Genomic DNA, 22156 nt, shown 5'->3' on the forward strand with positions numbered 1-22156 from the left:
GGCAGCTCCATCTGCCCTGAGCAGTAAGAGCAGCTGAAGCTCAACTGAGGGAACGTTAACTCAGGTGGCAGTGCTGAACAGATACCACATTGCTCACATCACTTACCCTGAAGAGCGAGGGAAACACTCAGATGATGAGTGGTTCTGCCAAGCCTTTTATACTTCATCATCATGGAATGGTTTGGGTTGGGAGGAACCTTAAAGCTCCTCCAGCTCCAACCCCTGCCATCGGCAGGGACACCTTCCACTAGAGCAGCTTGCTCCAAGCCCATGTGTCCAACCTGGCCTTGAACACTGCCAGGGATGGGGCAGCCACAGCTTCTCTGGGCACCCTGTGCCAGCGCCTCAGCACCCTCACAGGGAAGAGCTTCTGCCTAAGAGCTCAGCTCAGTCTCCCCTCGGGCAGGTTAAAGCCATTCCCCTTGGCCTGTCCCTGCAGGCCCTTGGCCAAAGCCCCTCTCCAGGTTTCCTGCAGCCCCTTTAGGCACTGGAGCTGCTCTCAGGTCTCCCTTTAAGGAGCCTTCTCTTCTCCAGACTGACACAGCCCAGCTCTCTCAGCCTCGATGTCAAAGTCTTTATCAGGTTATCTGAGAAGCTATCAAAATACTCAGACAAAACAGCATGTTAATCAAAAGAATTTTGTAGCTTCTATGAAAGCATGAGCTTTGCTGTGCTGAGGGACCGGGCGCCTGCTCTTTCTCTGGAAGCCACCTGAGGATCTGCAAAGCTCTCTCCTGGCTGTGTCCCTCCCCGAGTTACAAATACAGATCGACAGGAAATAGAAGCACAGATCTATGTTCACCTCCGTAACTGTAAAAGCAGAAAGAAAGCCACTTGCCTGGTGTTTCACGGGTTTGGGTGATTCGGGCTGCTCGTTGCAAACAAACAAACGCACATGTTAGCAAGGAAGCATTCCAGCTGCAGGTTACATCCCGAATTAGCAATGGCAGTAGGTTTAACTAGAGACTCACTTCAAAGCAACCGTTCACATTCGGTTTAGGAAATGAAATCTGTCACATGCGCAAAATGCTACAACCTGTGTTTGTGCAAAGGAGCAATTCCAGATACAAGATTCCAGAGGTCCTGGAGCAGCAGGGAAAGGGCAGCAGCTCCATTCATTGTGCATGGTTTTGTACAGGTCTGCCAAACCACAGCGGTAAATACCCACCTTTCCCCCACCAAGTAACCTCCTCTACACCCTCAGTCCCTGCAAGGCGGTTTTGTATGGATGAGATGATCATTATTCCTCAACTGTCAAAAGGTTGCAAAAGGACCAGGGCAAAGCAGTTCCTGAGGAGCTTGGGGGTTGGACTGTGCACTGCACTTCAGGTGTTTAAGGATGCAAACCTCTAAGTGAGAGCAAAGCTTCCAGCAGTGACTGTCCACAGGAGAAGCAGCACAACCTTAAGAAAAGCTTCAAGTTCTGCAGGCAGAAGGGGAATGGGACCATGAATGTACTAAAGGAAAACAAAACCCCTCCAGGTTCAGGTGTGCACAGTTTCTGCAGGAATATTTGATTCCATTATTATTTCCTTGGCTCAGTCTGCAACTGTCATAATGTTGAGCTTCCCGTCAGAGAGCGTGGGGAAAACCCTGGGTTGGTTGAACCACACACCCTGTGTCGTTGCCATGCCCAGCCAGGTGCACGCTTCCTCCAGCCATGCCTTGTTGTAAAGAACCACCACTGGCTTAGCACAGAACAAGAGATTCGGCCTGTACAGCAGCTGGCAAAGGCTTGGCTCGTTCAGCTGAGGGATGTGAAGCCTGCAGAGCTGCATCAGACCTGGTCAGAAAACAACTCGGGCATCTAAACAAAGATGAGACGCTTCAGTAGGGAGCTACCACTGGAGAAGGATGGGCACAAGGACTGCTCCCTCGGGGCACCCCTTTCTGTCCTCACTAGAAGCAGAGCTGAGCACCCTCAGACCCATTTCCCTTTCTTCTGGTTAAACGAGGGCAGCTTAAGCCCATCTGGGAAATGCTCACTAAGGGAAGCTTCAGCCTGAGTGAACCTACCCCAGATCCTACTTCAAAACCAATTGGTTCTTTTGAAATGACTAAAACAAAGGAAACAACTCAGCACTTCAGGTACAAAGGCCAATGCAGTCCCTGAAAGCAACCACTAACCTGAAAGCACCAGTCATTATTTAGTGATAATAGAGAGGGTCTGGGGGGAAGGCTTTGGGTAGAGGGAGAAGGAACAGAAGTCCAGTTGCACCCATCTGTACCAGAGGTGCACTCTGCCAGGATGACTGGATGTGCAGGCGGCAGTGGTGGATGGATGCACTTCTGTATAAAACTCACCTACTTCTACACTGCCATGATTGAAACCATCAGCTGATGTCACGTATTTGACCATGAACAGAGTCCAAGCACGGCCAGGAGCATCCCCAGCCTGACAGCCTGTAGAACATGTGAGTAACATGGGCAGTGCCCAGGCAGTGAGTGAGAACCAGCACTTCTCTTGGAAAGCCAGGGATGCCGGTTTTAACCATTTCTGTATGTTGCACTGACTTCCCTCTTGTCCCAAACCACGAAGTATACAAAACAAAGCAGAACCCAAGAATCTGAATTAAGACTCTTGTCTTAACCATATTAAAGCAACACTAATGCATGCATTAACACCACCACCTCATTCTCTTTTCTCATTCCTATCTCAGTATGTATGGGAATGACAAGCCAAAGGGAAGCAGCTGACAAGTCTCCTTGCCCTCCCTACTCTTCTCACCTAACCTGTGTCCAAACACATCAGCCCCACCAATCACCTGTCCTTGTTCTCCTCCTCTCATTCTATATACCCTTTTCTCTTCACCTCCTGAGCCTTCAGCAGAATCACTGAGAGCGGCAGTGAGAGGCTCCTCTGTGGCCTTGGGACAGCTTTGGTTCACGGTAGCCAAGCTAAAGCCTCGTTGCTGTCTGTGTCACACGTGGCATAGTTAACAACTGAGTAAGACACAGTATATTTGGTGCAGGCAAATACACAGATTTCCTGGGAAAGTCCTCAGCGCTACCGCCTCATCCCCCCGCATTCCTTAGAGGTCAGTTTGGTGGATGTGAAGCTAAAGCTTTCAGTTACAACAGGTATGTTCTGCCTTCTCATCCCTGCTACCTCCTGCTGGGGTTGTACCTGTGCCAGTCCTGACTCTCAACCAAGCACGCTGCAGGCAAGAGCTCAGGCTCATGGTCCTCCTCCTCCCACCTTCAGAAGAGCTGGTGTTTATAACTCAGCACCAAGGCTTTCTGCCTTCCCCCTGACTCAGCTCTGGAAAGCCTCCATTTCCGACGTCAGGAATTACCCCAGTCTCACCCAGCTCTGCCAAGCCCCACAACTACTAAAGCTTCTCTTCTGCATGCTCCCCACCACCACTACCCACACCTCTTAGCACAGTGCCCAAGACAACACCTTTAACATTCCTTGGGATTAAACCGGAAATGAGACTGTGAGGCTACAGATTCAGACACTCCAGAATTAGGAAATGCTGGTGTTAAGGTTCCTCAGTGCTGTGATTCTACCCTCTGTGGTTACCATGTGTTACTGACTCTGTTCCCCACAGGACTTCAACTGCAGAAGACATGCAGGGCTCCTCTGCAGGTGAAATGTCATAGAATGGTTTGGGTTGAAGGGACTGTAAAGCTCACCCAGCTCCAACCCCTGCCACGGGCAGGGACACCTTCCACTAGAGCAGCTTGCTCCAAGCCCCTGTGTCCAGCCTGCCCTTCAACACTGCCAGGGATGGGGCAGCCACAGCTTCTCTGGGCACCCTGTGCTAGCGCCTCAGCACCCTCACAGGGAAGAGCTTCTGCCTAAGAGCTCATCTCAGTCTCCCCTCTGGCAGGTTAAAGCCATTCCCCTTAGCCTGTCACTACAGCCCCTGATGAAGAGTCCCTCTCTGGCATCCTTGTAGCCCCCTTCAGATACTGGAAGCTGTTCTAAGGAAAATAACTATTAGGAAAGAGGCCGTTGGGAAAGAAGAGTCTCACAGACAAGCAGCTGAATGCCAAATGTGATGAGGCTGTCCAAGGGATGGGCAGAGCCCCTAGTGATGCTCCTCACATAAGCTGAATGTTTCACCATCAGCACTGCTGGAGAACACACTGGGAAAGCAGCCATGGCAGGGCAGAACCACAGCACTGTCCTGGCCACAGCCTGAGGTGCCAGCAGGATTGGAGGGGTCACACTTTCTTGTAATGCTTTTGCAGCATTCTGCCAGGCTATAGCAAAGGTAAACCCAGACTTCAGAACAGTCTTGGGGAGACGTGTATTCATTCATTAGCGTGCAAACTGCTTCCTAAAAACTCTCAATGCAGTGCTCAGAACAGCCTCACAGCAGACACTGGTCATTGCAACAGGATGGATGAGGGTAAATCCATCACTAGCAGTCAATTTAAGAAGCTTATTTAGCATCTTCTCTGTGCACGAAGCTCGTACAGATGGGCCCTGTGGATCACACCAGCCCTCTGCTGCCTTCTACTGAATATGCCAACAGGGACAAACCTGACTGTGCCTACAGCCCCAGTTCTGACACTTCCTGACTCCTGAGCACTAGGTGTGTGGGTCAGACATGGTTTGTTTGCAGTGTATGAGTGAAAATGAATTGTTACAGAACAAGGGAGGGTCATTTGTGTTTCAAAACTGTTTCGGTTACACAAACCTTCTGCATTTTGGGTACGTGTTTGGCATATGTTTAATCCAGGACTCACTAAGGTACTGCATGGGTGAAGTTCAGGATTGAAGTATTAGACCTTTATTCAGGAAAGGACCCTGCTCTCTTTACTATGCCCAAACTATGTTTTACAACGAGTAAAACCTTTTCCAATCCTTATCACAACAGACATCGACCGTTCATAAAGCAGCTCATTACAACAAACATCTTCAAAACTCTTTTGAGATTAACACCCCCATCCCATTCAACCACACTGGTGAGTAGGAAATGCAGCTGCAGTTCAACCAGGAATTTAAACCAACACTGCATTAAAAAGGGCAACTCATCCTTCCCTTCACAGACATCTTTCAGTCCAGCTTTCCCCTTTCTAGTTTGTGCCTTCACTTCATAGTAGTGATGCAGCCACACAATAAAGAACAGAGGAAACGCAGAATCATGGAATCAGAGACTGGTTTGCGTTGGAAGGGACCTTTAAAGCTCATCCAGTTCCAACCCCTGCCACTGGCAGGGATGCCTTCCACTAGAGCAGCTTGCTCCAAGCCCCTGTGTCCAACCTGCCCTTGAATCAGCTGGGCTGGGAAAGATCTTCAAGAGCATCAAGTCCAACCCTTAGCCCAGCACTGCCAAGGCCACCACTAATCCATGTCACTGAGGGCTTCATCTACATGGTTTGTGAACACTTCCAGGGATGGTGTAATTGAGGTTGAACTAATATTTCACCACAACAAGACCCAGATGCTCATAGCAACAGATACCCAAAACCAGCCAACTACTTTAAAGCAAAGAATTGCTAAAAATTCAATGCAAATGTTGAAGTCTGGCTGGAAATGCGAAGGAAGCTTTAGATAAATCAGAGCGAGTGACACGTTACCAAAACCCCCAAGATTCTCCGACACAAAAGTGTACACTCTTGGGTTTAATGTTACCAAATCTGAGCTCCAGCTTAGCTGCTGACCTCTAGATACAGGAAGTCTACAGCAGCTTTTGAGCCTGAGAATTTTTCCATCTACAGGTTAACCTGTGGAAGACCAGAAAGCTTGTTCACAAACACAGCACTGAAAAGTGCGTCTCGTTGGACCTAAAGCCACTCACTAACAGTTACCCAAGGTGATTCTATGTTTAGAAAGCTGGGGTTACTGCAGCAGAAAGCTTTGATCCTGCTCCGAGGTATAATGCTGCATAAAGCCTGTCATTTCCCAACACAAGTTAAACAGCCAACACTGACTGGAAGCTTGGATGTAACTGCTTGTTTTAGCTACTACTAAAGAGAAAATAATGGTTAAGACAAAGTTACATGGATTATATTACATCTTATCTTTAACAAACAGTTGTGGGTTTCATGCAAAGATGACAGCTTTAAAAAGAGTGAGAAACAAGTGAGAAAATATCCCAACTTACAGGAATATTATGGTCCTTTCTTCCTTTATGGGAGGAAGCAACATGAGCAAGGTACTGAATAACCTTCTTAGTGTTTTCAGTCTTCCCGGCACCAGATTCACCTCTGCAAAACATGTCAGACAGTTTCCTCAACATTCATTTCCAACAACGGATCAACCTCATTTCATTCCACTTATGGCTTTCACCACGCAAGAAACCTTCCCTACCCACCTGAACCCAAGAGCACCCACGTGGCAGGGACTACAAGGTACTTGTTTAAATGACCTCCTTCATCCTAAAGATCTCCTCAGCATTGAGATGTTGAACCAGTATGCAACATTAACTTGACTAAAATGTTTGGATTATATTCCTCAATTCCTTTGTTACCTTAAGGAACAAGAAACAGGCTCAGCCCCCACCAGAGACTGCATTTTCCAGAGTGAAGATACATACATTGATTTTTAATTCATGACATCTCTACAGACACACTTTGATATTTATGATCATTTTTACACCTTTCACATACCAGGAACTGCTTATGACAATCACCAAGTGGATGGGGACACTCAGAGCCTATAGCAGCCAGTTCCAAAGCCCAAGAAAACACATTTTCAACAGGTTCTTTCCACTGCCCACTGCAGGCCCTTACCTCCTTTACAGAGATTTATGGCCACAGGGCTACATGAATTCATTAAGAACTGAATGTATTAGCACAGGGAGGTACAGCCCACAGATCAACAGAGACAGCAAACACACACTGCATTTGTAACACAGAGACAGAACATGTTTAGACAGAATTTACTGAGAGCTTTACATACGGGGTAGCCCAGGCAGGAAATAAGCGCAAGTGCACATCGCTGCAGCCGCAAAGGAGGTTACTACAGCTATAAAACCTGGGTCTGATCTTTGGGTGACTCCAAGCGCCAAAGGGATTACCCGGTCTGGCTTTGCCATGATCAAGGGCAGCAAACTACTGCAGGAAGATCCCATCTTGGGTGAGACAACAACTGCCGGCTGGCACCACTATGAAGGGTTTGCTCATGGGGATCTGCATGCGAACAGGGAAAGCGCTTCTGTCCTTGCAGAGCTGTGCACAAACAGCGGTTTGGAAGCCAACTACTCCGTAGGCATGACAAGCGCACATTTTACATGTGTGTATTTCTCAACGAAGGCACTTACAATGGGAACGTCCATTGCCCAGCAGGGATCTGAGCACATTCTTCTATAGCTTTCATAAATACCTCCCTCCACCATGCTGCACAGCAGAGTGCTCAGCCAGTCTGCACATGCTTCTGTATTGACTGCCTTCAGACCCGAGTTTCTTGATCACAAAGGCAGCTCAGAAGCATCCCCATTCTCACCCTACTGTCTGCAAAAATCATAGAATCATGGAAATGGTTTGTGTTGGAAGGGACCTTAAAGCTCCTCCAGCTCCAACCCCTGCCACGGGCAGGGACACCTTCCACTGGAGCAGCTTGCTCCAAGCCCCTGTGTCCAACCTGCCCTTCAACACTGCCAGGGATGGGGCAGCCACAGCTTCTCTGGGCACCCTGTGCCAGCGCCTCAGCACCCTCACAGGGAAGAGCTTCTGCCTAAGAGCTCATCTCAGTCTCCCCTCTGGCAGGTTAAAGCCATTCCCCTTGGCCTGTCCCTACATCCCTTGTCCCAAGCCCCTCTCCAGCTTTCCTGCAGCCCCTTCAGGCACTGGAGCTGCTCTCAGGTCTCCCCTTCAGGAGCCTTCTCTTCTCCAGGCTGCCCCAGCCCAGCTCTCTCAGCCTGGCTCCAGAGCAGAGCTGCTCCAGCGCTCGCATCATCTCTGTGTCAATGAAAAATGAGACAATAGAGCACTTAAATTTTCAACCTTGCATATACAGAAAGGATATCACCCCAGATTGGACTCTAAAACAATCATGTTTCCTTTTTACCTTCCAATCGTTTTAAACCATGGGAACCCCCCTGGGTAACAGCACAAGCAGAGGCGACCTCTTACTAAGAGACAGCACTGTGTGCCCTTTCCCAGCCATGAGCAAGGAAGGACAGATGCTCACCCACAGCAGCTTCACCAATCCACCATGAAGAGGAGCCCCCAAGAGCTGGATACAAGCTTAGGGTGCAGCAGCTGGTCCGTTTGACTGATGGAGCTGATCAGCCCCGAGGCTCTGCAAGGGAAAACTCTGAACTGAAACCCTGGACAAGGTGATTCTGCAGACAGGCTCTGGGTATTTACCACAGCTCAGAGGGTTAACCAAGCAACCAAGATGTACCGATGGCATCTGCCTCTCAGAAGCAGCTGCATCAACCTGTCTAAACCCATTTTTGCTCCATTTTTCCTCATGAGCCAACCATCAAGGGGAAAATGGTAGGGAATATGAAAGAGCAGAAATCACTGCACTGGGTTACTGAAGACTTCTGGAGATGGAGAGAGTCCTTCCCTTGAAACATGTTCATTACACCAGCTCTGCTCATTGCACGGAGAAACTTGGAGCGTATTACCTGAAGAGCTGGTTCCAGAGAAGATTACTGGGAGAAGGAGCTAATGGATACCTGGAGATCCTTTCTGCCAAGATACCATCAATATGCAACACCGAAACTGGGTGTACTTTGGGACCGCTAGAACTCTCAATGAAAAGCCCCATGTCTCCCCAGCCCAGAATCACCACATACAAGTACGAAGACTGATAAGCAGAAAACAAGACCTGATGCCAAATCCTCCTTCTCAAGCCTTAATTTCTAGTCTCCCTTTTACTAGTGTTTATATTAACATAACTCATGACTACAAGCAACAGCAAAAGCAGTCTTGCCTGTTTCTAGATGGGTATTAAAATATGCTTACTGCTAAAACCATTCCAGCAGGTATGAGAAGTAAGAAAAGGAGTACAGCAAAATAAACATTTACATTTTAAAACACCACAATTTGTTCTCATTGTCAGCAGGGCCAGGGAACACATCGGCTGTGCCCTTCAAACTAGAGACATTATCTCTGTCAAATTATAGGAAGTTGATTAAATTCTAAGGAAGGAAAATCTACTCGGACGCATGCAGTGAAGAGAAAGCAGCACAACCAATACAGTCCAGATGCTGGCTTTCTAACAGGGCAGCACACCCAGTTTTAGGAGTCTCTGAACCAACAACTCTTCTGGCGGAGGCCCCAGTAAAGCTGTACACAGACAGGAAGGTCGAAAGCTCCCAACACATTCCTCCTGCTAAAAAGCCTTTCAATATAATAGTGGGTTGGGGCTTTTTTTAGATAAAGCTTTTATGCAAGTCCTCAGTGAAAAGCAGCACTAAATGGATGTTATCATCCTAGTTCTCCGCTCCCTGGAGCTTACAAGTATGCCAAGTATTTCCTGCAGGATGCGGTGGTAGATAGCTCGGCTGCCATAGACTGCAAAAGAATTAAGATTTGGGATAAAGCCCTTTTTTCATTTATAGGAATAATGGTTTCTGAGGACTTCAGCTCTTTCCCAGGAGTGCAAACACACAGATTAGAAAAATAAATTAAAGTCTTCTACCTCCACCAACCTGCCCAAAAAAGGTAAACTCTGACTATCACCCAGCGCAGGATTGATGGAATGAGATGGTACCATGAAGGTAAAGATTAACTTGTTCAAACCCTTGTTTTAATACAACTCAGTATATTACCATGAATTAAACAACTAAACCCCTCTGCTGAGATCCCTGCCAAACTTCAGCCAACAGCAGCCTGGCTAATGGCTTCAGCAGGGTCTTTTCATCTCCCTCTGCTTCACTTTCAGTTCCACTACGAGCAGAGATAAAACCTCATGAGTGAAGTAAAAGGTTCCATCAACTCTAGACTTGGGCTGTGTCAAAGAGCACATCCAATTAAGCAAACCACCTTCAGCAACAGTCTCAAGTTGGAGGCATGAGGTGATTCCATCAATTAACTGAAGGATCTCTCCCTTCCAAACTGTGTTACAAAGGACAAAAGGACAAGAAGTCCAACACTTGCAGGTAAATCTACCCAGTATATGGAGTTCAAGTGCTTTTCCCTGTAGCAAAGCTTCTGCTTTGAAGCAGCTTCAAGCACATTTAAAATAGGAAAAGCTTAGTTAGTGTGAGCACTTTTGAGTTTTGCCATGGGTTTCAATCTGTTGCCTGTGAAGCTGCAGCATCACCTTCGATACAGGAGAGTTTGCTTGGGGCAAACTCATCTCAGCTGTGATTTGGTTCATAACTATTAGGGACCATCTTCTCAACCAGCTGCAATTTCTTTTCCTGAGCAACTTGCGCCCAGCTCTTGCACAGAAACAAAAGGAATACAGGGAATACCCTGTCTGAAAAGACTGCCTTCTAGAGAACAGGCACAGCAAACACAGCAGGAAAGGACTCGTGGGTCAGGAAGCCAGTCCACCGACTGCCAGGAGAGCAGCACTCTTGTCCCACCCAGCCCACTCACAGTGCCAGGAACAGGTCAAATGCCTGCCTGGGAAAGACCCATTCTAAGGAAAGCTACTGTTCTAGAGGAAAACAGTGGTGAAACAGTTGCTCTCCCTACTGTCAGGTAGGTTTGAAGCATCTACACATCTTGAGACAGGTAGAGCACACAGCATGGCAGGACAGGACAACACCACAACCTCTTCCTGAACTGGCAAAGGATTTGAGGGAAGTCAGATTAGTTTAAAGGCACTTCCAGAAGTCTCACTGCAAGGACTGGCACCCTTCCACCGCCACCCAGCTGGCCATTAATCCCCCCAGCAGCCCAGGGCTACGCAGGACAGGCAGTGCGTAGTGTCAAGAGCCACACAGGAGAGATGGACACAAACCCACACGTACAAACCAACCTCTGAAATTCAAAGACTTCTCTTCATCTTGCTACCGGTACGCAAAGTCCACTGCAAATGAACAGTATTTGTGAAGATAAGCAGTACTCAGGATGGCCAGGTGCTGTTAGTGCCACCTGCCTACTGCAGACCATCTCTGTGATTTACACTCCTGGAAAACTAACCGAACAAGCCGGGATTTTCCACGCTGGGTGCCTGGATCACCCGAACCTTTCTTCTGCCCCAGGAGTTTCACAGAATCCCAGCCTGGTTTGTGTTGGAAGGGACCTTAAAGCTCATCCAGCTCCAACCCCTGCCACAGGCAGGGACCCCTTCCACTGGAGCAGCTTGCTCCAAGCCCCTGTGTCCAACCTGCCCTTCAACACTGCCAGGGATGGGGCAGCCACAGCTTCTCTGGGCACCCTGTGCCAGCGCCTCAGCACCCTCACAGGGAAGATTTCTCCCCCTTCATCTCGAGTTTCAGTCTATTGCTATCATCCCTGCTCAGCACCAAGCTCTGGGGTGAGACATTCATCTGGAAGCAGAAGGTCCTTTTGCAGGTGGCATCACCTCAGTGCTAGTGTGAGTCCTCCTCAGCACCCACTGCCCAGGGCACAGGAATCCCAGCCTGTCACCGGCTCCTCAGCCAGCAATGCCTCCATTCCTGTGCAGCAGCCACGTACCACGCTAGCACATGCAGTGAGCACTTCCAGGGGTTGTAGGAGCAAGTAACTGCGAAAGTAAGAGCCCCAACAAGGGTCTTTTGTTCTTCTCACAACAGCAGTTGCAAGGAACAGAAGAAACTTATTCTCAGACACAACCGAGCAGACCTTCCAGTTACACGTTAACAGATACTTACAGTCAAGACCTGTCACTGCAGGCTGCCTTAATCACCTGCCTAACGTGCTGAAACAAAGAGGTATAACTGAGAGTCTGAGCTAGTGCAGAAGAGTCACTAAGCGGCTTTACTATTCACACGGCTGCTTTATAGCTCTTTGATTTCTCTCTAGACACTTCCCATCATCTCTGCACAGTTGTCCAGGGAATGTTACAAGCTGGATTCCAGCCAGAGGTTGTATACAAAAATGCTTGGTATTTGCTGCTGTTGTCCTTTACTAAACAGGCTCTATTCCCTCCACACCCCACCACTCCTACTGCAGCCAGTGCAGATTAGATACCCATGTGGGGCTGCAAGCGGCTGCCAAATGACTGTTTATCAAACCCAGTCTCAGTTTTGAGAATACCAGAAGCTTGTGGTGAGATTCTCCAACCTAGAATTGCAACAGCTCAAAGAAGTGCCAGGCAGCACATTCTCATATTTGACTTCCCAGCAGTTGCCTTGCAGCTGAACAACAGAGCCAGGGAAGGCTTGAATCATAGAATGGTTTGGGCTGGAAGGGACCTTAAAGCTCATCCACATCCAGCCTCCAGCCAGAGGCAGGGACCCCTTCCACTAGAGCAGCTTGCTCCAAGCCCCTGTGTCCAACCTGGCCTTGAACACTGCCAGGGATGGGGCAGCCACAGCTTCTCTGGGCACCCTGTGCCAGCGCCTCAGCACCCTCACAGGGAAGAGCTTCTGCCTCATCTCCAACCTGAACTTCCCCTGTTCCAGTTTGAACCCATTCCCCTTGTCCTGTCACTCCAGCCATTGATGAAGAGTCCCTCGCCAGCATCCTTGTAGCCTCCTTCACACACTGGAAGCTGCTCTGAGGTTTTCTTCTCCAGGCTGAACAGCCCCGATATTCTTAGAATGTTTCTCAGATTCCACAACAGAAATGTCTTCCTCTTGGTCAACAGGACCCAGCAGCAGGAACCATCCTACTGGAGAACAGCCCAGGCTAATGCTGACAAACAGCAGTAACTGAAGAGAAGCAACAACCTGCAGGAAAGGTTCAGCAGCAGCATCTTCCCCAAGGAAACAGCCTGCAAACCCATACATTGCAACTCCTCATCTTACAGGAGTCAAGTGTTCCATGAGGTGGGTGCACGTGGCAAAGCCAGCACCACTCTTCTGGGACTGATTTCAGTGGATCCTGGGTTAATGGAGGCTGCTCCCAGGAAGCTGCTGCAATAACATATTTTCCTTTCTTTTCAGCAAGCAAATCATTTACAAAGGAAAGTTCTCACTTGCCCTCCAGCCAAGCGGGGTGATGAGGTTTAAGCCCAGCTTCCCCAGAGAGGTGCTGGGTTTGGGGCTTGGTTTTTATTGGGAAGCTTGATGAACTAACTCACAAAGGCCCGAGCTGCAGCACCTGACTGACAGTCTGTCGGGGGCTGGCAGCCCAAGAGCCAAGCAGCCAACTGCCAAGACAAAAAGGAACTACCAGCATCAATGTTCGCTCAGTTCCTCCCACCTCGCTGTTACCCAGGCAATAACCCATGTCTGATCACCTGCACCATGGGCTTGGAACTGCACGTGTTTGTGCCTGCAGCTGAGGGTTTCTCAGTTGGAAGGCCAAGGGCACATAAGAAATTGCATCATTACTAACCTGAGCAAAGCAGGATTGATCCCTGGAGCAGGTATGAGTCCTTCTAGACACAGAATCATAGAATAGTTTGGGTTGGAAGGGACCTTCACAGCTCATCCAGTCCAATCCCCCTGCAATGAGCAGGGACATCCTCAACTGGATGAGGCCGCCCAGAACCACATCCAGTCTGCTCTTGAATGTCTCTAGGGACGGAGCATCCATCACCTCGCTGGGTAACCTGTGCCAGTGTTTTACCACCCTCCTTGGACAAAGTTTCTTCCTCACGTCCATCCTGAATCTCCTCTTTCAGTTTAAAGCCATCACCCCTCATCCTGTCGCAACAGGCCCTGCTGAAAAGCCTCTCCTCATCTTTCTTATAGGCCCCTGTTGAGAACTGAAAGGCCACAACAAGGCCTCCCTGGAGCTCTCCCCAGGCTGAACAACCCCAGCTCTCTCAGCCTTTCCTCACAGAAGAGATGCTCCATCCCTCACATCATTTTTGTGGCCTTTCTCTGGACCCTCTCCACAGGTCCATGTCTTTCCTGTACTGAGGACTCCAGAGCTGGATGCAGTGCTCCAGCTGGGGGCTCACCAAAGAGAATGAACATGGAAAAATGACTCTTGGTTCACCCCAAGAAAACCCTGTCCTTAATAAGGAATCTCATCCAACTCTGTCCCTGGGGCTCAGGTACTAACCATGTACAGGCAGAGGTGTGGTTGGGTGAAAGGTGGGGGCACAGTGAAACAAAGAAGAGCAGAAGCAAGGAAGTCACTGCATATTATCTGCCACTAGCTCAGAATAAAGCCCTGTTCAGCAGTCTCCGTGGCAATGCAGGTGTCTATATTTGGTTCCCTAAAGGATCGAGGGTGGAAAGGGAAGAGAACAGACGGAGGCAAAAGAAGAAGGAGGCAGCACAGCATTTTGTGTTCAGAGACAACTCATTTCTGCAGCGAGAGAGGAATTCATCTGTGTTAGTCACCAGGTCTGGACTGGAGAACTGAATGACAGCCCCATCAGCTGGCGATGTAATACCCTTCTGAAGAGCCAGCTCCCATGTTCAGTGAAGGACAAGATGTTCTGCTGAGACAAGCACCATGGGAACGCAGCAGCTGGGGGATTTCTCCTCTCCTGGTGTTAAATTTGACTTTGAGAACATATCGCGAACTTCCAGATCCCCGGTTCATGCAGGACTCCTCACGGTGACGAAGCTGAGACAGGAAACCTCCAAGTAATCCCACTACCCTCGGAACCGAGACATGAGAAGAGGCGTGCCTGGAGAGCCATCCATGAGGGCTAGCGCCCTGCACACGGTGTGTGATGGTAGAGAACACGCTAACCGCCCTGCAGCTTCATGCCATGTCTGAACACAGCTCCCTGCTTCCTAGAACAGCGGCTGCAGGAAGGGAACTGCAGCCTGTCAGGGAAAGAGCGGTATTCCCTAGAGATGTGGACCGGGGAAGACAATGAACAGCCTCAACCCTGAATTTCAGCCACACATTTTCAGGCCTAGGGTACAAAACCACCACGTGTACCAGACAAAAATCAGGATTCAGCTGTCTCTTGAGTCCAGAGGGATCAAAAGCTTCAGTTCATCTTGCAAATGAGGTAAAAACAAGAGCGTTTAAAGGTTTTCCAGGAAAGTAGGAATGGATCAGACATTCACTAAGACAGAACTAGGAAACAGTGCAGAGATGGTCCCTGAAGAGAGAGAGCCAAAACCAAACCTGAAGGCTCACCCCAGCACCAATGAAAGAATGCCCTTGAGAGCAGCACTCCTGGTTGTCAAGAGGAAAAGGGGGATGAGTTCGGAGACCCGGTAAGGTGCTGTCCACATGTTATTACTTGAGTGCTTATCTGGCCATAGGAGGCAAAATCCCAGGACACCTTATCAATCAGAGGAAGGGAGATAGGTAAAGATGCTACCCAGATGGACCTTCATCAAGCAGGTCTCTATGGACATCTTGGAGACAATTACGGTCAAGGCAGAAACAGAATGACAGGCACACCGCAATGGTCCACCCAACACGTCAGGGGATGTTTCCTTTCTCACTAGCTAGCTTGAACCATCCTATGGAGAACAGAAAATGAGGACTTTTAGCTCTACTAAAGATGAGGGTCAGTCGGGTGATCCAGGTCCCAAGCCAAGTCAGGGGTGAGATGTCTCAAGCCTTTTATGAACTGCCAAAGAGGGCTCTGAAACCACCTCTGGTGCAGTTAAAACACACTCATTCCACCTTATTTATTCCTGCCTTAGTCTAAGACCTGTATTTCCATGGAATGGAAGGGACACACACAGAATATACCTCCTCACCACAGAAACAGCAATGCAATACAAGTCCTGGACACTGGCCTGCTCCTGATCAAAACATGAGAGCTCCCTTTAGTCTGCTACACAAGGGACTTTTTGCCACAGCCTTGTCCCGTTCATGAAGAGGATTTAACATCCCAGCCAGATGTCAAGTATGAGTGCAACACAAACCTGACACCAGGATACAGCTCCCCCTCAGAGGAAGCCACGTCAGGGGCAGCACCACAGCCCACAGCTGCCTTCAGAGTCTGCTTGTTCAAAAGATACATGAGGGGAATACATGTGGGTTTGATGGCTCTTCCCTTGGAACTGGGCTCAGTTGTAACACTGCTTAAGACAAACCTATTTGAAGAGGGAACTGTTTATTAATGGTAGCAGCAGTCTGGTTAAGCCCTTTTTATTATCCTTTTTACAGTCAGGATCTAAATGGTGCTGATGGTTAGGCAGCATTAGCAAGGTCTCCTGGGCTATGGTGGAACTTCAGTGTTCTGCTTCATGGTAACAAAAACACCACGGATCCCAGCATCCATCACATCATGCGTCATCACAGTCTCAAAAAGCTAAGACCTAGACTGGATGTTCCTTGGTCCTGTACATCCAGTCTGGAGATTTGATGTCTCACCCTTGATAATTCTGAGGCTCCGGATCTGTCCACATTACCGAGGAAACTTGTATTTCCTTGTGAACAGTGTCCAGTGACATTGATCCTTTCAACCGTGCTTCTGTGTAAGTACTTGAGCAGGAAACCCCAAAGCACCAAGGCAGGCAACAGAGCCAGGAATCTGCTGCTCACACCCAGCTTTATAAAGGTTCTGTCATGTGTAGCCTTTACCATGGGTGCAACAAAGACACTGAATTCCAGGGTAACAGAACCTGCCCAGGGTCACGGTACTGATAGTTTCAGTACTCAGTTTTGTGACAAGATTCCAGGCCAGTGCTAAAATCCTTCAGAGCTGCATCATCCACTGCTGCTGAAACCTTGCATGGAGTGGAGATCTGTCACCAGACACTGACATGTCCAGCAGAAGATGTGCCCAAGCTCATCATCTGAGCCTGCACTCAAGAGAGTCCCCAGCAGCCCCAGTCCTCAGTAGTGGATGTGGTCCCGTTCTGAGGTCTGGCTGTAAGGACATGTGTCCACTCCTCGCCCCTGGCTGCGTGAAAGCAATCTTCTCTGTAAAGGCTGTGCAATGAGCAGCTTCTCGGCTGCCCAGCCAGGGTGTGGAACCTACCCCCAATGCAGATACTTTGTGCTGAAGTGTGTGGTACCAGATATGAAACAGGGTTCGGTTGTCTATTCAGTACAGAAGGATCAAAGCTCCCGGTGACCTGACAGGTGAGGTAACAGTAAAACTGAAGGCAGGAGAAAAAGGCATTCCCATTTGCAAATGAACAGATCAGACGTGCCCTAAATCCTGCAGCGCTGCCATTCCAACCTCTGTGGTCTCTGCTGACCATGTAAAGGAGGGCACGGTTCACATACAGGCACCAAACATGAAGCTGCTTCAGAAGAATTCCCCTGGGGCAAGCACATACTGTTGAAATACCCACAAACACACAAGAACAAAGCATTTCTTTTCACCCTGGGATCCCATCCCTGCTCTGAGGGCTGTTTTGTACATTGCACATGAAGTAGTCATCACATGAAAACAGCAGTCCTACCAAGAGCAGGAACCACAGATGTAGACAAGCCTGTGTTAACTGGATTAACTTTTATCTTGGCTACAGAACTGTATTTGCTTCTGTGTCCTCAGGCCCCATGAATCTTGCATTCATGGTACCCATAGTTCAAAAAAGTGTGGCTTGGAAGGATCCACCTTCAGCCTTGTGTAGAGGCTGGAGCTAAGGCAGTTTTGTAGGAAGCAGGAGATGAAGATTTGAATCCCTTCAAGTCAAGAAGGAAACTGAGCCCGGGTCTCTTTCAGCAGTGACCCTGACCATGAGCTCTATTTGCTATCCTCACCAGCAATGTCCTCAGCGCAGCCGGCACACGTTGCCTGCCACACAGCGTGCTCCTGAGCCACATAAGCCAGGCGGAGTCAGGAGGTGCCACCCTCCCCTCTATCCCCGTTAGATGTCAGGTTATACCCACCACTGCAGCAAGCAGCTTCAGAACAGACCCAAGTGTGGTTTCACAGCACAGATGAACCATCCTAAGTGCAGACTTCTGCCAACAGGGGCAGTTGCCCTCCTGCATGGTCATCCCTCCTGCTCCAGGCTAGGGCTTACCCCTCTGAGCCTGGAGAATGGAACTGCTGAAAAGCACCATTCTGTGGCAGGCTCAGGTCTCTGCCAGCTTCGTGCCCTGAATGAGCTGACGTTGCCTGCCAACCCCTAGTGAAGCAGGAGAGGCTGCAGAGACACAGTCTGTGCAGGCCAGGAAACTGGATCCCATGTAACAGCAGCCCAAAGACAGATCAGCTCAGCAGTCTCGTATGGCTGGAAGCACTCACGCTCTGAGTACCCACCACTGCACACGGAAAGTTAAGCTGAAGCCAGAAGTCTGGTCCTGGGTGGGACCACTGCAGGTTCACACAGCAAAACCTTGGTGTCAGCTGCTTCAGAGCTCTCCATGTGAAGCAGATCCAGCGCTAAGCTGCTGCTCAATGGGGTTTCCAGACCAGCTTCTGATTCACGTCCCCTTGGGGTGCTACACACTGAGCAGCCACAGCCCAGCATCTCAGGCAGATGTTCCCTTCTTAGAGCTTTCTGTTTCCGGTTCAGATCTGACATCTCAAATGCATTTCTTAAAGAACATGCCCATAAAGCTTTCAATAAGGTGAATGACTGTATTAAAATAATACAACCCCACATTAAGTATCGCTTCGTGCCACATCTTTAACCACCAGGCACTGCTGGCCAAGGTTAAAGCCAAGGGTGGACTCCCAGAGCTGTATCCAAGACCCCTTCCACAAGTCAGATTCCCAGAAATGCCCATAGGAAAAGTGTTCACTTACGTGCAGAGAATGGATTGGTCCTCACGGTCTGAAAAACAAGAACAAACGTGGTTACAGGTCGATTGCTTGCACTCTCCTGAATTTGCAAAATACTTTCCTTTAAGGAATCTTTTAAAACTTAGCTTAACAATTGTAAAGATTCTCTCAAACAATATTAATAACATCCCTTAAAGTCCCAGTTCACACATACCCCCTCCCCAAACAACAGCTGAGACATTCCTAAAAGTTTCACCATTTCAGATAATAAAGCCAAAATTTGGGTTGAATTTAATAATCATCCACAATAAACTTTTTATACTATTCCCTGTGAGGGTGCTGAGGCGCTGGCACAGGGTGCCCAGAGAAGCTGTGGCTGCCCCATCCCTGGCAGTGCTCAAGGGCAGGTTGGACACAGGGGCTTGGAGCAAGCTGCTCCAGTGGAAGGTGTTGGAACTGGATGAGCTTTAAGGTCCCTTCCAACCCAAACCAGGCTGGGATTTTCAGATAAAGCTGCCCCAATGGTTTCTATTGTGTATGAACCTTTCCCAGATTAATCAAAGCATTTAAATCTGTAAGCATGAAGTAAGAACAGAGTTTCGAGTACACAACAGCAATGAGCAGACACTTGGCAGCAGCACTGACATCCCCAAACAAGGGCTTTACAGGTTTCTGTTTTCTTTTTGAAATGAAGCTGCAAGCCTGTAGTGCTTCCATAACTTAGCTGAGTCATTAAAGCCTTGTCAAAGGACACCCAGGGAAACATTGAGCAGAGGCAGACTCAGCACTTCTGTGCCACCCACTGCCACACTCGTGACCTTTGGAAGGAATGCCTGCAGGTCAGTTGTACCCTGCCAGAGGTGCTCCGTAATGACAGGGTCTTACAGCATATTTCAACATCATACACTCTATTAAAATCCACACTCTCCATTAAAATCTCTGTAATAAAACATTCACAGACACCTGCAGAAAGTCAAAGGGTGCAGGTAAAGGTGATCTCCACCCCCTGTTTCAGCCAGAGCTTTCAATGAGGTCAACAGCTTGTTCAAAAGTGTGCATCAGGCAGATCTTGCTTTCACACTTCAGCTGCTGGCCACTGGCTCTAAGCACACACAACCACCTCCTGAAGCTCAGAACTTCAAACAGGTTTTCCATTCCAGGGGGTAATTCATAAGGGATTACATTATAATAAATGAAACCAAGCTTATGATGCTCAGGTGCGAAGCTCAGGACTACATGTTGGACTCTCTGCCACCCTGCTGCTTGATCACAACCCTGACTGACCATGGAAAGGGAGCAATGGGTGATGTGAGGATCAGTATTCCTTCTAGGGCACAGAGTTCGGTCCAAGCAGGATTAACAGACAGCTTCCTCACCTGATTCATAGGTGTGAAACAAACCCGTGGTCCATACCATAGAATCCTAGCTGGGTTGGAAGGGATCTCAAAGCTCCTCCAGCTGCAACCCCTGCCATGGGCAGGGACACCTTCCACTGGAGCAGCTTGCTCCAAGCCCCTGTGCCCAACCTGGCCTTGAACACTGCCAGGGATGGGGCAGCCACAGCTTCTCTGGGCACCCTGTGCCAGCACCTCAGCACCCTCACAGGGAAGAGCTCTTTCCTCGCATCTAACCTAAATCTCCCGTTTATGGTCGAGTATCAGACATCAAAGCATTTCTTTCACTCCTGCTCTCCCCCTGCTTACACCCAATAGCAGGCTCTTGCACCCCAAGGCCAGACCCACCAGTGCTGAACACCTCCTGCTGCAGAACCAAAGTCATCTCGCTGATGCAGCAGCAAGAGCCACATCTGGAAAGCTCCCATGTACAGCACTGAACTTCCCAAAGGCTTTGAAGAGAAGCCAAGGAGAATGACCAGAATGCAAGAAGGACAAGAAAGCTGGCAGCTGGTTTTCCCGACGCTCCCTTAAACCTGCTCTGAGGGATGTACTCTGGAGACAGCAACAGGCAGCTCCACAAACCACCCTGCTGCCTGGCTGCAGGAGAGCTGCCACATCTTCTGGCTTGAAAATCCAGGACCAACAGACCCCAATGTTTCCCTTCCTATGCATATATAACAAAATACATGCAGTTTTGACTGTCAGAACACAAAACATTATCCCACATCCCTTCCCTTACCAAACTACAGAAGCTGTTTTCCCCTCCTAACAGACTAAACCTAACAAACCCCCTGTTAACTCCAGGGCAGGTTCCAGATGTACATTCAAATGCACTGTTGGATAATTGGTTCAGGCAGGATGTTCTGTAAAGTCTTAGCTCAAAGCTATAGAGTCTGCCTACAAAAGAGTTACTGTACTTAACAAGGCAGCTCTTCTCAAAGCCTGCCTTGGTTCTGCTGTGGTCACACTGGAGTCATTCATAGATTGATACAGGATAACCAAACAGAAGAGGAAGAATCTGTCTTCAAGTTTCCAACCAAAACTCAAAGGCAATGGCACTGCAAGCACAGAGCAGAGCTGACAAGTACAGGGCTGCCCACCCTCTACAACTGCCTCTGCTCCACTGGCCCTTTCACTATACTGATATTCTAAGTACGGCAAATGCCCAGATCTGCCTTTATCCCTCACAGTTTGACTCGGAATGAATGGAAGAAGCCAACTGGAGCTATCCCAACTGGGCAGCCATTTCTTGAGCTTGAACCAAGCACACAAAGCTATGAAAACGACTCCACAGCTGTATTACCTCCTGTTGGGTTTAACCCATCTCCCATTGCTTCAACAGCACCTACGGTTCTTGTCAAACACAGTAGCTTCCATGCGAACATTGCCTCTCTCACAACCCCATCACCCCTTAAGCATCTTCCCTTTTGTATCCAGCCTTCATTTAAGTAACAACATGAAGTAAGCGTGCTGAGATAAAAAGGTTAATGTGCAAGTCTTGCCCTTCCCCAACTCCAGCTGAAGAGCAAGCCATGGGCTGCTGCACATCCAGCCTCAGGTAGTGATGGAGAGGAAAGCGGTTCTTGTTTGCAGGTACATCAAGGGTTGTCCTGCCCGAAAGCCAAGCACAGGGCTCTTGTGGCTCATTCTTTTTGACACAGCTTTTCTGCTCTCTCTCCAGAGCACGAAGCACCTATTCAGCAGCAATAAAGCACCAGCCCCATTTCTGCAGCAGACAGAGCCAAGGTTGCTGCTTTTGTTGGGGTGGAAGCAGCAACTTCTTTGCTATTTCTCAAATGGGAGGAATTGTCTTTCTAAAAGGAGGCAGCAGCGCAGTGGGACTGGAGGGCTCTTGTGTATTTTTAGACAGCATTAAACACCCAGGTGCCATGGAGCATAAACCAAGAACAGTTTGGTTCCCCGCTCAACCGCCTTGTTTGTTGTGGATGCCAGGCTTGGAAGATCTGCTGTGTATTTGCCCTCTGCTGCAGGTGAACAAGCTCAAATATCCATCTATTCAAGGACATTGCAAACTGAACTCCTGACAAGTTTAGTGAAAATGGGTCAATGCCTGGAGCAAAGAGACGTGCCCATCAGCACAGGTTCTGCTGCTGTGACAGCACTCACAGCACTGGGGCATAAAGGCCACACAGCATCGCAGAGCTCGCGGGTTGTCTGACAATCTGCCATTCCTCAACCCCAAGCTCAGCCCTACTGGCCTGATAAG

General features: G+C 48.9%; 1 protein-coding gene across 4 annotated transcripts in view; it reads right to left on the reverse strand.

Moving 5' to 3' along the window:
• MYH10 (myosin heavy chain 10) overlaps window positions 1-22156 on the reverse strand; it is a 93158-nt gene that overhangs the window by 43048 nt on the left and 27954 nt on the right. For 2 of the 4 annotated variants that reach the window (XM_057423507.1, XM_057423490.1), the window contains exons 4-6: window positions 18557-18584; window positions 6063-6165; window positions 839-868 (exon numbers count right to left, since the gene is read on the reverse strand). In XM_057423507.1, the coding sequence (XP_057279490.1) occupies window positions 839-868; window positions 6063-6165; window positions 18557-18584 (161 nt within the window). The remainder of the gene's footprint in view (window positions 1-838; window positions 869-6062; window positions 6166-18556; window positions 18585-22156) is intronic. The other 2 variants (XM_057423516.1, XM_057423499.1) reach the window with 1 other exon arrangement.

The sequence above is a fragment of the Pezoporus wallicus genome, unplaced genomic scaffold, assembly GCF_028554395.1.
Source record: "Pezoporus wallicus isolate ANWC-B61680 ecotype Strahan unplaced genomic scaffold, APGP_CSIRO_Pwel_v1 contig_8723, whole genome shotgun sequence".
Taxonomy (NCBI): Eukaryota; Metazoa; Chordata; class Aves; order Psittaciformes; family Psittacidae; genus Pezoporus; species Pezoporus wallicus.